At 48.9% G+C, this 12824-nt stretch overlaps 5 protein-coding genes across 5 annotated transcripts; 2 read left to right on the top strand and 3 right to left on the bottom strand.

The window, feature by feature from the left end:
- Positions 1-286: 286 nt before the first annotated feature.
- N7517_007745 (NAD(P)/FAD-dependent oxidoreductase) lies at positions 287-1411 on the bottom strand (the record flags this gene model as incomplete). Its single annotated transcript, XM_056725475.1, has 1 exon — positions 287-1411. One exon carries the CDS (start codon positions 1409-1411, stop codon positions 287-289), a length of 1125 nt encoding a protein of 374 aa, XP_056581725.1.
- Positions 1412-1883: 472 nt separating this feature from the next.
- N7517_007744 (uncharacterized protein) lies at positions 1884-3151 on the top strand (the record flags this gene model as incomplete). Its single annotated transcript, XM_056725474.1, has 5 exons — positions 1884-1900; positions 1951-2156; positions 2218-2295; positions 2360-2817; positions 2876-3151. 5 exons carry the CDS (start codon positions 1884-1886, stop codon positions 3149-3151), a joined length of 1035 nt encoding a protein of 344 aa, XP_056581724.1.
- Positions 3152-4882: 1731 nt separating this feature from the next.
- N7517_007743 (fungal specific transcription factor domain-containing protein) lies at positions 4883-6834 on the top strand (the record flags this gene model as incomplete). The annotated part of the gene is made up of 2 exons (XM_056725473.1): positions 4883-5773; positions 5842-6834. The coding sequence occupies 2 exons, from the start codon at positions 4883-4885 to the stop codon at positions 6832-6834; spliced, it is 1884 nt and encodes a 627-aa protein (XP_056581723.1).
- A 673-nt stretch (positions 6835-7507) lies between these two features.
- Positions 7508-9354, bottom strand: N7517_007742 (putative C6 transcription factor; the record flags this gene model as incomplete). Its single annotated transcript, XM_056725472.1, has 3 exons — positions 7508-8353; positions 8431-9171; positions 9295-9354. 3 exons carry the CDS (start codon positions 9352-9354, stop codon positions 7508-7510), a joined length of 1647 nt encoding a protein of 548 aa, XP_056581722.1.
- Positions 9355-10151: 797 nt separating this feature from the next.
- N7517_007741 (F-box/WD repeat-containing protein) lies at positions 10152-12310 on the bottom strand (the record flags this gene model as incomplete). Its single annotated transcript, XM_056725471.1, has 4 exons — positions 10152-10352; positions 10406-11117; positions 11168-11805; positions 11861-12310. 4 exons carry the CDS (start codon positions 12308-12310, stop codon positions 10152-10154), a joined length of 2001 nt encoding a protein of 666 aa, XP_056581721.1.
- Positions 12311-12824: the final 514 nt, after the last annotated feature.

Here is a 12824-nt window from a genome sequence, read left to right as displayed (position 1 = left end):
CAATTCTTTGGTTAAGAGATCCCCATATGGGTGTGGATCTCCATCGCTGCATTGCTTTTACGATATATAACATTATTTTTGACTTCCAACTACTGAAAAGATTGTGTCTCAAGTTCAAATATAGTACGACGATTTTGTGGTCTTCATAGATGCAAGTGTTTAGGTAGGTACCATTAGAAATTGACAATTATCTAGATCACCGCACGTTCAGTCAGGGGCCGTCCCTCGGGAATGCGCGAATAAGATAGAACACCCAGATCCAACGTTTTGAATTGACCATGGACAATCAGTTCGGAAATTGCGCGCCCACAAGCGGGTGCTTGCTGACTACCGTGTCCCGAGAATCCAGCACAGAAGAAGAAGTTGGAAATGGTGTTATGGGGACCAACAATAGCATTGCAGTCGAATGTGTTGAATTCGTAGTGTCCCATCCATTTGTTAGTGACACGAGCCGATTTGAATTGAGGCACACGGTGGGAGATAATCGGGAGAATTTTTTTTTCCAGGCGTCTTCCACAAAGCTGAAGTCGTCGGCATCAACCGCGTTATCGGGGCCGATAGGTGGGCAGCCCACAAGATAGTCCTTCGCGGCATATGATCGGAAATGCACACCGCTAGGATCGATGGTCAAAGGCAGATCCTCGGGAAGTGGCTCGTCGACCTCGAAAATGTAGGTGTAACGACGGCGAGCTTCGATAGGGACCTGAATGCCAGCCATCCAAGCCACTTGAGCGGCGCGGGTACCGGCAGCGTTGACCACATTGTTGGTGGAGATTGTCTCGCCGCTGTGCAACGTGATGGCGCTGACGCGACCTTGTTCGACAAGCATGTCGGCTACCTCGTTATCGACGTACTCGACGCCACTCTCGCACGCAGTGTGGCGCATCCATTGGATCATGCCCATAGCATTGAAGCACCCTTCATCTTGGGTGTTCAAGCTTGCAGAGTGGAGGTCATCGATATTGAACCACCCGTACTTGCTTTTGACATCTGCGACAGAAATGATAGCCGTGCCGGCACCACAGCTGGCCTGTAGCTCCTGGTCCTTTTGCAGAATGTCCGTAAATTCAGGTGAATCAGACAGATAGAGATAGCCGAAGTTTCTAATAGGTGGATTGGGAACGCAAGGATCCGGACCGAATTCGGTGCCAAACTTGTTCACAAATTCCGCGGCGTATTGCGCGATTCTGACATTGATTTCGGTAGCGAATTGCTGTCTCATGCAGTTGTTACTCGCCTTTGAGGCGGAGTATTGTAAAGAAGGGTCCCGCTCGACCACCAAAACAGAGCCCTTGAAATCGGGGTCTTGGCTAAGGTGCCAGGCGATGGATGAGCCACTGGTGGCACCTCCAATGATGACAACATCATAGTGCTCCCGGGATGGCGAGGGGGTGTAAGTTGCAGGAGCCATGTTTCCAGTTGAGGCTGAAAATGTGATGCCAAAGTCGCTAGGTGCGGAATGAAGTTGATTAAATATATTCTTGAGTTGGGAAGAGATCCAGACTCCTTTATACATGGGGAACTACTCAATCCCATATTATGTCAATCAATTACAACACAAGAACAGAATGGCTACTCCGCGATTGATTGGCCCATACTCGTTATTGACCTGGTGTTGAAGAGGAGATATCTACTTCGCGATAGATTTCCAGATTCTGTGTCGACGCTCAGTTCGGAATCCCTTGCCATCGCCAGAAATAGGCAGGTCCGAGCGATTATGTAATATTGACCCCGACCCTAACTATACATACGGTCTGCCATGACCGAAATGATGAGAAGTCTAGCAACGCATGACATCGAAAGACCTTTCATCATCATCAATTACACATTTATTGCTTTTCACAAAATCCCATCAACCGTTCCTACAACTTACTTCACGCAAAATGAGCAGCATTTTCATGTAAGTACTTTCACTTTCATCATTGACCGACTGGATCTAATTTAAAACAGAACAGGTGTCACCGGCTTCATCGGCGGCGATGTGCTCTATGGCCTCACCCAAACGTTGGCGGGCTCCAAGATTGTTGCGCTTGTGCGCAACCAAAGCCAAGCAGCTGCAGTTACCGGGCGATTCCCCACGGTGACACCACTCCTTGGCGATCTGGACTCGAGCGTGGAGATTAAGCAAGCGGCTTCCAAGGCCGATATTGTTCTTCGTACGTATTTTAACGGTCTCCTTCAAAAATTTCTCTCGCTTATTATTATATGAGCAAACAGACTTGGCAAGCTCAAGCCATGAAGCCAGCGCTAAGGCCATCGCTGAAGGACTTTCCACCAGTAAACAGGAAACCCCAAGTAAGTGTATTGCCTTGTGAATCAACTTGAGTTGCGAGGAACCCGTTGTTAACATCAACTTTAGCTTGGATTCAGATTGCCGGCGCCAGTATGCTAGCCGGTTCGGAAGTGCAGACTAAGACATTTGGCCAGCCTGTATCAAAGGTCTACAATGACCTGCAAGGAATTTCCGATATTGATGAGATTGTTGGCAACTCCTCGAAGCGTGTTGTGGATCACCTCGTGCGGGGTCTACCTTCTAGTAACCCTCGTGCTCGCACGGCCATTGTGTACGGACCACTCATTTACGGCAGGGGCCGAGGCCCCATCAATCAACGCAGTATTCAAATCCCACACCTTGCCCAAGCATCTCTTCAAGCCGGTCGCGGTCTCCATGTGGGCCGTGGCCTCAACACCTGGAGCACGATTCACATCGCGGACTTGACGAACCTGGTTGTGAAGCTGGCTTGTGAAGCTTCCAAGGCCAAGAACCCGCAGCTTTGGAATGAGAATGGTGTCTACTTCGCCGAGTCAGGAAATATTGTGAGTTAACCTGACAAGTACGGATGGCGTAGTTCTAATGATTTACACTTCTACTCAGACCTTCGGAGATATCGCTAAGAAAATATCAACATTTGCCCATTCCCAAGGCTTCATCAAGTCACCTGAAGTGGCCGAAATTGATGCCACGACTGCAGACCGACTTACCCCTCATGGATCAGTGATTTGGGGAACCAATGCCCGGTACCAAGCAATTCGGGCTCGGGAACTCCTTGGATGGTTCCCGGAACAACACGGAATTGATGAAGAGATCCCACGGGTAGTTTTGTCTGAGGCGACGTCGCACCGCGCAAGGCCGACTGAGAAGCTGGCCTGATTCTGATCACTGATGTTCCAAACACTTCGAATGATTAGACACCATTAAATTAGTGTAGTAGAGCTCTACAGCGACTATGCTGCCACATCACCCTTTGGAATTCGGTCATTTCTTAATACCATTCAGGATTCTCACGACGTCAGAAATTCACCGTTTGCAAAGCATGTAATATTATTTGGGGTGTGCAAATCATATAAGGATTGGACTAAAGATAATATCGTTTCAAGTTTCTCTCTGTCTGCCTTGGTCTCGTGGAAAGATGTGAAGCCTTGAGCGATATCATAATGCGGGAATGACAGCGATGTCGATACAGTATTAGGTACAGGGTGGTTGCTTGATATGACCTGAGAGCCCTAACATATTATCAAGAATGATCTGTAGGCAAATTGACAGATAATTAGGAGACATTGTCAATGTGGTCATACGACTTTGCTCGCCTTTCTGTAGATTGAGGCTTTCTATCTTCTCGGAGCATCCTTCTCAGCTCTCCGGCATTGTGCATTTCCATCACAATGCCGTGACCTCCGATAAGAGTTCCATGCAAATAAAGCTGAGGAATGGCTGGTCAATAAAATAACCTTTTGATGTCTATGCGAAAGTAGAATCGTGACTGGAAATTCGTACAAGTGAAGGGAAGAGCAATGATAAGATACCTTCTCTTAGCCCCGACTCATCCAACACATTGTAAGCCACAAACTTCTGATGATCCACGCCTTTTTTGCCCTAGCATTGAGATGATCGCGCGCGAGAAACCACACTGTGGTATCTCGGGTGTCCCTTTCATGAACGGTACGATCGGAGCAGCTGCCACGGCTTTATCTATTTTCAGTCGGGTGTCATGTGAAATTTGACGACAGAACCTGCTAGTCAAAGGGACGAACTTAGTTTGTGACCGTACTAGGAGGGATGTAGACACTGGCGATCTTCGCTGTATGGACTTGGGGTTAGGACTATCCTTTCATATATATCGGGGATCTTGAGCCATACCGGTAGAACAAGCAATGGAAAGATCGTGATGAGAATAACATAGATCTAAAAGATATCGGGACTAAGCCATTCCTGCAGTAAAAATTGGACTCTGTCTCATAGAAGCACTGGAGCCTTGAGGAGCCCGGAGTTAATGATTGCCTATTTTGCCCACCACATCTGCGGTTGAAGAGATTGCCAGGGAAATGCGAATTGCGAAGCGGTTGCACTTCATTTGTCCCATCTAAACTATTTGTTGCGCATGGATCAAATTTCCAAGAAAAAGAAGTGGTAAATGATTAAGAAGATAAATGCAGGTTTAAAGGTCGAACAAGCCTTCAAACACTAGATGCATCTAATGCCTCAGGCCGAAATTGACACCTGGCCGCTCTTGGCTGCCGACCTTGAAAGGTCATGTGGTCCGAGCGTGCTTGTCATGATGACTAATCGTCTTTCTTTGCCTTTTTCAAAGAACTTCCTTCCCCACCATATCTCTTGGCCACCCAAGGCCTACACCATGACACCACGCAATCGCTCTCTGACAGGGTGCAGCACATGTCGGTCACGACATTTGAAATGTGACGAGACTCGGCCGGGTTGCCAGCTGTGTTTCACATTGGGAGTGCCATGTCCTGGTTACCAAAGTCAATTGAAATGGACCCAGTATACCCACTTACAATCGAAACCCCGACAGAAAGAGGAACCTTGGGACCGTGTTTTCCGACGGCCGTTGTTCTCAGGCAAGTCATAAGGCTGCAAATCATAATGGCGCATTTGTTAACAAGCACAGAGATCGAACAAGAATCTATGGCTCGAATAACCGTGGAGAGTCTTCAATGCCAGAGTGCGAATGCAGCTCTTGAACAACTTGATCGTGAAGATCACACTCTAGCCGCCTCTCCGTTGCAGATTTTCTCACGGGGACCCTTCGGTGTTTTGAATATTTCCTCAGACAACAGCCAGTCGATCGGCAACGTGGAATCGAACCCAAGTCCCGCCATAACCACAAGCCCGCGACAAGTGATGCCATGGCAAAACATAATGGTCTCTCAACTCGAAGATGCTCCTCCTGGAATTTGGACACCAGAGTCATGCACCCCTAGCCCTCATGATTATGGACTGGCTCCTTCGCCGAATCGAAGCTCGACTTCTGAAATAGCGACCATGGTTTATTCTAAGAACAATCGAGAAAAGAACATTTCAACATTGGATTCTCTCAATACTGGCCCTTTCTCAATCACATCGCTCACCACAGCGACTCCAAGAGAAGTTTACGCCATGCCGGAGCGAGCGCCACAGCTTATCCGTTATTTCAAATATCAAGTTCGCTCGCTGTCATACCCCCTCAAAGGCAACAAGCGGTGCCCTTGGCAGACGATCCACCTCCCTAGAGCCGAGAAAGCATATGCGGAGCTTTTACTTCATCAAACTGCCAGTAATACCGGGATTTCTCTTTTCTACTCCCTCCTAGCTGGCAGCTGTTTTCATCTCTCGTCGAAAGAAGATCACAGCCTAGATTACGAAAAAGATGGGAATGAATACAAGCAGCTTTCCCGTCATTATCTGGAACAGAGTATCAAGCAAGAGATTGCTTCAGAAGAAAAAGTGAAATACAAGGAATTGCTGATGGCCCTGTTATCAACGGTGATGCTTGAGGTAACAACTATACGCAACCACCTGAGCATTTGGTTAATCTTACTAATTGATTTCCATCTCCGGTCCAGATTCGCTGTGGAAATTATACCGACGCCCAAAACCTTCTGGTAGAATCCGAATGCCTGATTCGAAAACGAGGCTTACCAAAAGCCCACAAGTCACTTAAAGTTCGCATCCTGCATCACGTCTACACTTATATACGCATAATGGCCGAAAGTACCTGTGGATGTGCTCTCATGGACATATGTCCTATGCGACCCAGCGCCAGGCTCGCGTCAAACGAAGTAACCTTCAGTTCCTTGCGGAGTTTTCGAGTGGCAGATGATAGCACAATTTCCGACCTGAATGCAACACTTGAGAAGGCCTTCCATGTCGGCACCAATGACATTCATCTGGAGATACTGGGGGTTTGGAAGGAATCACTTTTCCAGGAGATTTACGGTCTGCCAGAGTCTTTGGTCGGCCTCTTATCTCAAACCATTAGACTCGCAAACGAGCAAGAGCTTCTGCATCGGGATACCACCATTAATATTGATCTTGTCTTGACCTTGAACAAACGAACAAAGACACTTGAGTATCAGGTCCTTTCTTGGAGAGCAGACTTGGAATTGTCGGGCTCTCGAGAAGATCTGCCGCCGACGAATCCTCAATATATGAAGGTAAAGGCAGAAATTTGTTTGAGTTCAGCTGTGCATCAAGGTTTGATTCTCTTCTACTACCGACGAATGCACAACATGAATGCTTTGATTCTCCAGGACACGGTTCGAAAGGTGCTCGGGTTCATCAGAAAAAGCGAGAATTATTGTACATCAAAAGACCATATGGAAGCTTCGCTACTTTGGCCAGCATTTATTGCAGCATGCGAAGCTCTGGAGCCGGAATTGCAAACTGGTCTACTTGACTGGATCTCTTCCACTGGAGCTCGTACTTCAATACCCGCTTTCACCGCCGCTGCAAATGTTGTTCAACGGGTGTGGAAATTGCGACAAGAAGGGATGGACTACACAATCAGCTGGTTCAACGTTATGGACCATGATCGCTGCCCTATTATTGCTGTGTGATATCTGTCTCCAATATGATCACTAGCGATTGATCGCTCAAGGTTTGACATGAAAAATAATCAACCTTGTGTGAAAAAGGCCACCGGTGCTCTTAACACATCCATCGCATTGTTTTATGTCTTCCGCCCACTTACGTGAAGGATATCCCAAGGGACCTTTGGGGGCGGGACATGGGGCTTGCTTGTGTTTGCCCAGCCAACTCGTACATCCTTTCCCACTTCCATATGATTTGATGAGGGGTCGATTCGATTTCTTCTCCCAACCCACCATTCTAGGAAGGTTATATAGTATATATATTTATTATATATAGGGGGCAATAGTCCTCCTAGATCGCTATATATCCTATTAAGTATATCGTATTTTATAGGGTTTATAGATTTTTTATATATATACCTATTATACAAGCAGCTAGGGCCGACCCTGCGGGCCGGCCTCGCACGAATGACAGCTAGGCACTCACATAGAGTACCTGCTCGAAGTTATTATCACAAAAATGAAAAAGAATATAAGTTATAGTACCGCCTTCCCTTAAATCCACCCTCACATATAGAAAAAAGACTAATAGAGAAATACCCGCGGCAGAGCATTAGACATTAGAGAAAAGCCTATATCGAAAAATTTTGACTTTTTATTTTTCCGTAAGTCCTGCCAGTAGCCCACCTAAACCCATGAATCAAGTTTGACTGTCGAGATTGCACGCACCGCGTGGTAAATCTCGTCCAACGATTTCACCTTGCGCCTTATCCTGCTCTCCACGAATACGCTCCGCCTCCCGAGCAAGAATCAACGCTAATTTAATGCCCAGCGTAGATCCGACACGCGACAGCACAGTGCGGATCAGCTCCACCTGCGCCGGGGTCGGCATACCAGAAGAGAGAATATACCAAAGAGGCCAGAGCAAGCCGTAACCCTGCGCAGCGCGCATTTGCAGCGGGCTATCTGATTTATTCGGGCGGCCGAGGGAGTCGACGTCGGCCAGGGCGAAGGGGATGCTACGACAGACGTCTGTGGTCATTTCGTGGATGATGGCTTGCAAAGCTAGCTCGTCGAGAACGGACTCAGACTCGGGTTCGGGTTCAAAGGTGCTTGTATCCTGGGAATCGGAAGATTGTTTGTTGGCCGCTTTGATGGAGGTAAGTGTGCTGTTTAGACCGAGTAGGAGCTGCTGTATCATCACGCGCACTGCTCGGTAATAGTTCCAGACCACGGCGTTGGAGATGCGGTTGTAGGTTAGGAGGGGCTCGCCCTGTGCCGAGTAGACGACTAATGGGAGCCAGCGGTTTGGGAGGGTCTGTGTCCACTGGGAGAGTTCGATATCGCACTCGCGGCCTGCTGTGATCCATGATTCGACGGTTGCTTGGCCTGGGGGTTTTGGTGAGGATCTTATGTGTAGAAATAACTGGCAGAGCTTTGATGCGGCCAGCATGAGCCGTTCGACTGGTTTATTGATGTCTAGCATGCCGAGGACCCATTCGTTGTCGAAGCGGGGTTTATCTCCCAATGCGAGGGTTTCAACATACTATATAACGGTCAGTCTCAGACCGATATTTAGTCATATATGTCAGTTCTGATGCCAGAACCTTACTACAAACCTACCGTGTGTGCATAAGCAAAAGTAAGCATATCTCGACCACGCTTATGATAAATCTGCGTGTTTCCACGGAGTTTCGTCAAGAACTCAAACCCGGCCGTATGTGAGCTGAACAATCCATTCCGCTCACCCGATACATCCTCATATAACGAAAGCAAAACAACCGAAGCGAAAGTCTCATCCTTGATCGCATTAGCCGGTGACGCCAGCGCCTCCTGCAATCCCCGCAAAGCCCGCCCATAGCCCTGCCGCGCCTTGTGCATGAGAGACGGCGCATTCTTAGCATTGGCGAGAGTCATTAACGCCGTGGCATCGAGCGCCCACCGGAAACAGAAAGATGGCGATTCGCCGCTCTGACGACCGAGCTCGCGCGCGTACAGCGGGGGCAGATAGTCGAGATGTCCGCCGTCCTCGCAATCTTTGATAGTGTACTGGTCGAAGAAGTAGCACAGTGCTCTCTGTTCCCAGGTGGAGTCAGCGGGCGAGTATAGCGTCAGTGCAGTCTTGCCATGGTGTTTTCCGTGTGGGCCTGTGCGTTGGCGATGCGAGACGGCTGATATAGATGTGTCCGAGGTTGAGGAGCTGTCTTGGCTGTCGATATTGCTGTGGGCATTTGCGATGGCATTGCTCTTCACCAGCCGCTCGACTTTCAAGGTCTCGTTGCGGAAGACAGCATCCGGCCGGTACCCTGGACATGGGCGACCATAGATAATGCAGTTCCGGCACTCCGGGTGGGCTTCATCACACTTGAAGGGAGGTTTTTAGCACCTGGCCATTCAATGCTTGCAAATAAGAGTATATAGTACAGACGCAGCACATGCTGATTGGTGGGGTAAATCGAAAACGCAATATTGAAGCTTGAGACATACCTTTATCTTCCGCTTGCGACATAGGTAACATCCGGTACTTGGTTTGCCCCCATAGACCATCGTTCATCCGCAGGCAATCGTCGGAGAACCTCTAAGACTTGCGGGTACTTCGACAGAAACCGCAAAGGGGCTTCCAGTAACAAACAGGTCGGACTTGATCTGGGTTCCACAAAGGTCCAGGACGGCCGTTTGTCATCGGTTATAACTGGATCAACTCCGCTGCCTAGTCGGAACGAAACACATGCACATCTTAAAGGATGTGCGAATGGCTTTTCTATCGCAAAGTTCTCGTGTATTTCAGCGATCAATGCTCGCGTTAAGGTCTAAGAGACGTTGAGTTTCGTGTAGGACATTTCCTAAACCTCGGCACCCCAACCCGCTTAGTCATTTCACATTGGCCCAGACATCGGAAATTTGGGGAATGCTAATGATATAGATTTCATCGGACTAGATGGTATATAAATCACATTCCAAGTGTTCCAAAAAGGTATCATGTACTCAACCACAAAAGCACTCCGAAATGGCTGATATGGAATAAAAACAAGGTAAAAAAAGATCTCACAACTCCAGTATGGCATCACCAGTCTGGGCAAATTACCAAGACACGGTCACCAAACAGATTTGCAACACCAAATACATATGCAACCGCTTGGTGCTCTAGAAACACCTAGGGAGGAACGCCGGCAGTTCATTCTGAAGGCAAAGCACCCACTGTTGATAAAAACACACCGCGCTCAAAAAGATGGGGAGATAAATATGACAAAACAAATGGATATGCGTAATCGTTAGATGGCGGGATATCAAATCAAACAGATTGAATCAGACCAGGTCAGATCAGACCAAGAAATGCTAAGGTATTAGGAGGAGGGCGCGTCTGGCATAGCTGCATCGCTATCAGTGCCTAATGGGATTGCTGGTGGAGGGTCGGAGCAGAGGGTTCGACGTCGAGGTGGAGCAGCCAGCTCCCGGTTATCAACGGAACTGAGGCCTGGAGTGCTTAAAGCACTTTCAATAGCTGTATCATCGTAGTCTTCTGGCGGTGGAGAGAAAGACCAGACCTGCGAGATGTATTAGAAACATATTTCCATAGAAACAGAACATCAGCACGTACCTCCATAACTGTGCGGCCAGATCGGCTCGCCATAATGACTGCCTTTTCATCTTCAAAAGCAACTCTCCAAACAGCCTCGGCCGGAGTAGAAAGCTCCCGCAATAGCTGACCAGTCTGTAGGTTCCAAACCTTGACACGGCCATCGCTGCCACCACTGACAATACGGGTCTTATCAAACTGAAGACTAGTGACACTGTTATCGTGGGCCGCAAGACGGTGAATCGGCGCCATCTTGGTCAACGACCAAACGCGGACAGAGCCATCGGAGCCTCCTGTTACTAGCGTGTCGTCCCGCATCTGTAACTGACCAACCAAAGACGTATGACCTTGTAGAATGGCGTGGCACTGCCCAGAGTGCGGGTCCCAGATCCGGACACTAGTATCCAAACTTCCAGTCGCGATCCGCCGGCCGTCAAAAGCAATAGCGTAGATCTGGCTGAAATGTCCTGAAAGGGTGCGAAGACAGCGTCCTTGGGATATGCTCCATATCCGCGCAGTCGTATCATAGCTGCCTGACACGACTAGATCGCCGTGAATGGCCAGACACCGCACGCTGGCTTGGTGTCCGACGAGAACGTTGCGACATGTCCCTGTCGCCAGGTCCCATATCCGAAGGGTGGTGTCTCTGGATCCTGAGATGGCTGTGTTCCGATCTGACATCTTTAGACAACGGACGGTTGATGTGTGGCCCCGAAGGAGATGGATCCCCGCGCTATCATGCGTTAGTTTTCATTTATGCAAGTCGTGAGGGTTCTGTCTTACCCAGTAGCCATGTTCCATACTCGAACTTCGCGATCGCAGCCTCCGCTGACCAAAATGTCATCCCACGGGACCATCGCCCATACCCCCATCACATGGCCTTGGAGCGTCTTCTGGTTGTCACCGTTGGTATCATAAACATGGATCTTCGCATTATCCAAAGCAACCACAATATACTTTGGAGTGAGATGAAGGCTTGTCACCACACCCTGGTCAGGAGTGATGTGGCGCTGGGTGCAGCGACCACCTTTATTCCACGCCGACTCAACCATGTATTTTTGCTTGAACTGTGAACGGTAGGAGACAGGCCGAGTCCGACGTCTTCGGGAGAAGCTTGTCGGAGGCAACCATTCTCCGGAAAGCGTGCGGGGAAGTTCCGGTGCGCTCTCGGTGGCCTTACCATTTGACGCGGTCAAGCGCCGCTGCAGGCCGCCGAAGGTACGTGCGCCCGCCGAGTCTACGGGATGGGCGGTGAAAGGGTCGACGAGGTCCCCTTCATCTTCCAGCACCCGTCGCACCGAGTATGCATGTTTCTCGCATAGGTTTTTCCAAGTGATGTCATCATTTAATAGTTCTCGCCAACGCCGTGATACTTGTGAAGCTCGGGCGAGAGTCTTGGGATCGTCGATAAAGGAGAGAACCTAAGTAGACTCAACATTAGTACATAATAGTAAGAGACTCGACCAAAGAGCTCACTCTTAAGCATAGCTCATTAGGAAAAACCTGGAATGGGTCTTTCCTCAATCGAGGACCGACGTAACTCGAGACAAAGCTCAGCTGCTGGCTGTCGCATACGTCCAAAAGACCCTCCAGGAGTTTCTGTTTTCGGGCGTTTGATAGAGTACTGAAGTGAATACGAAGGTTTAACAGAAAGCTGGCCTCTTCATCGTCGGTCGAGTGCCAAGTTGGTGGTCGTTGATGGGGGGTAGGGCTGGGCGCGGGTGTCGGGGGTGATGCGGGCGCTGAAGGAAGTAGGTTGGCGGGTAAAGGAGTAACGGTTTTCTTGGTGCTGAGTGATCTGGATGGGGTACTGGCGAAAGTACTGACTGGGTCGTGGGACGCATCGTTATGAAGATCCAACTGGTCTGATGTGTGCGCATTCGACCCATCTCCCATGTCGCTGAATGATGCCCGATGGGAGTCCATGGCGACAGAACAGGGGGGAGACCGCCACAGTCGAATATGGTCCTCCTTGTTATAGTTATTGATATAACGCACCCTTAGCGTTCACGGTCGGCATAGAGTTATAAGCGAGTCGGAAATCGGGAGTATGGGGTTCGGGGTTATGAGGAGAAGGTGAACGGCCGAGGGAAGGGAGGTGAGACCAATATAATCCTCCGAAAGTATCGAGGCCACCCAGTTTTCTTTTTTTTCGAGGGCACTTTTTTTTCTGTTTCTTTTCATTCAAACGAAATCAACTTCCAATGAGAAAAAAGGGCGATGAGGAAAAGGGACATTTCAAGCGGAGGCGCCGGGGTGTCGTGATTCTGACAAAGCAAAGCCTCTCCGGACTAATCAGATGAGAATTATCTGAATCTTATGCATATCCAGCACAGATTGCTTCTTTTCTCATCCATTCTTTTTTTTTTTGCCTTCTGGTTTGCCTGAGATTTCCTTTTGGGGGAGATCATGGCAAAAGAGGCAACGGGGAGGCGTCGAG

Source organism: Penicillium concentricum (genome assembly GCF_028827145.1).
Source record: "Penicillium concentricum strain IBT 3081 chromosome Unknown utg000002l_segment0_segment0, whole genome shotgun sequence".
NCBI lineage: Eukaryota > Fungi > Ascomycota > Eurotiomycetes > Eurotiales > Aspergillaceae > Penicillium > Penicillium concentricum.
The sequence above is the reverse complement of the archived record's forward strand: the minus strand, read 5'-3'. Positions and strand labels throughout refer to the sequence as shown.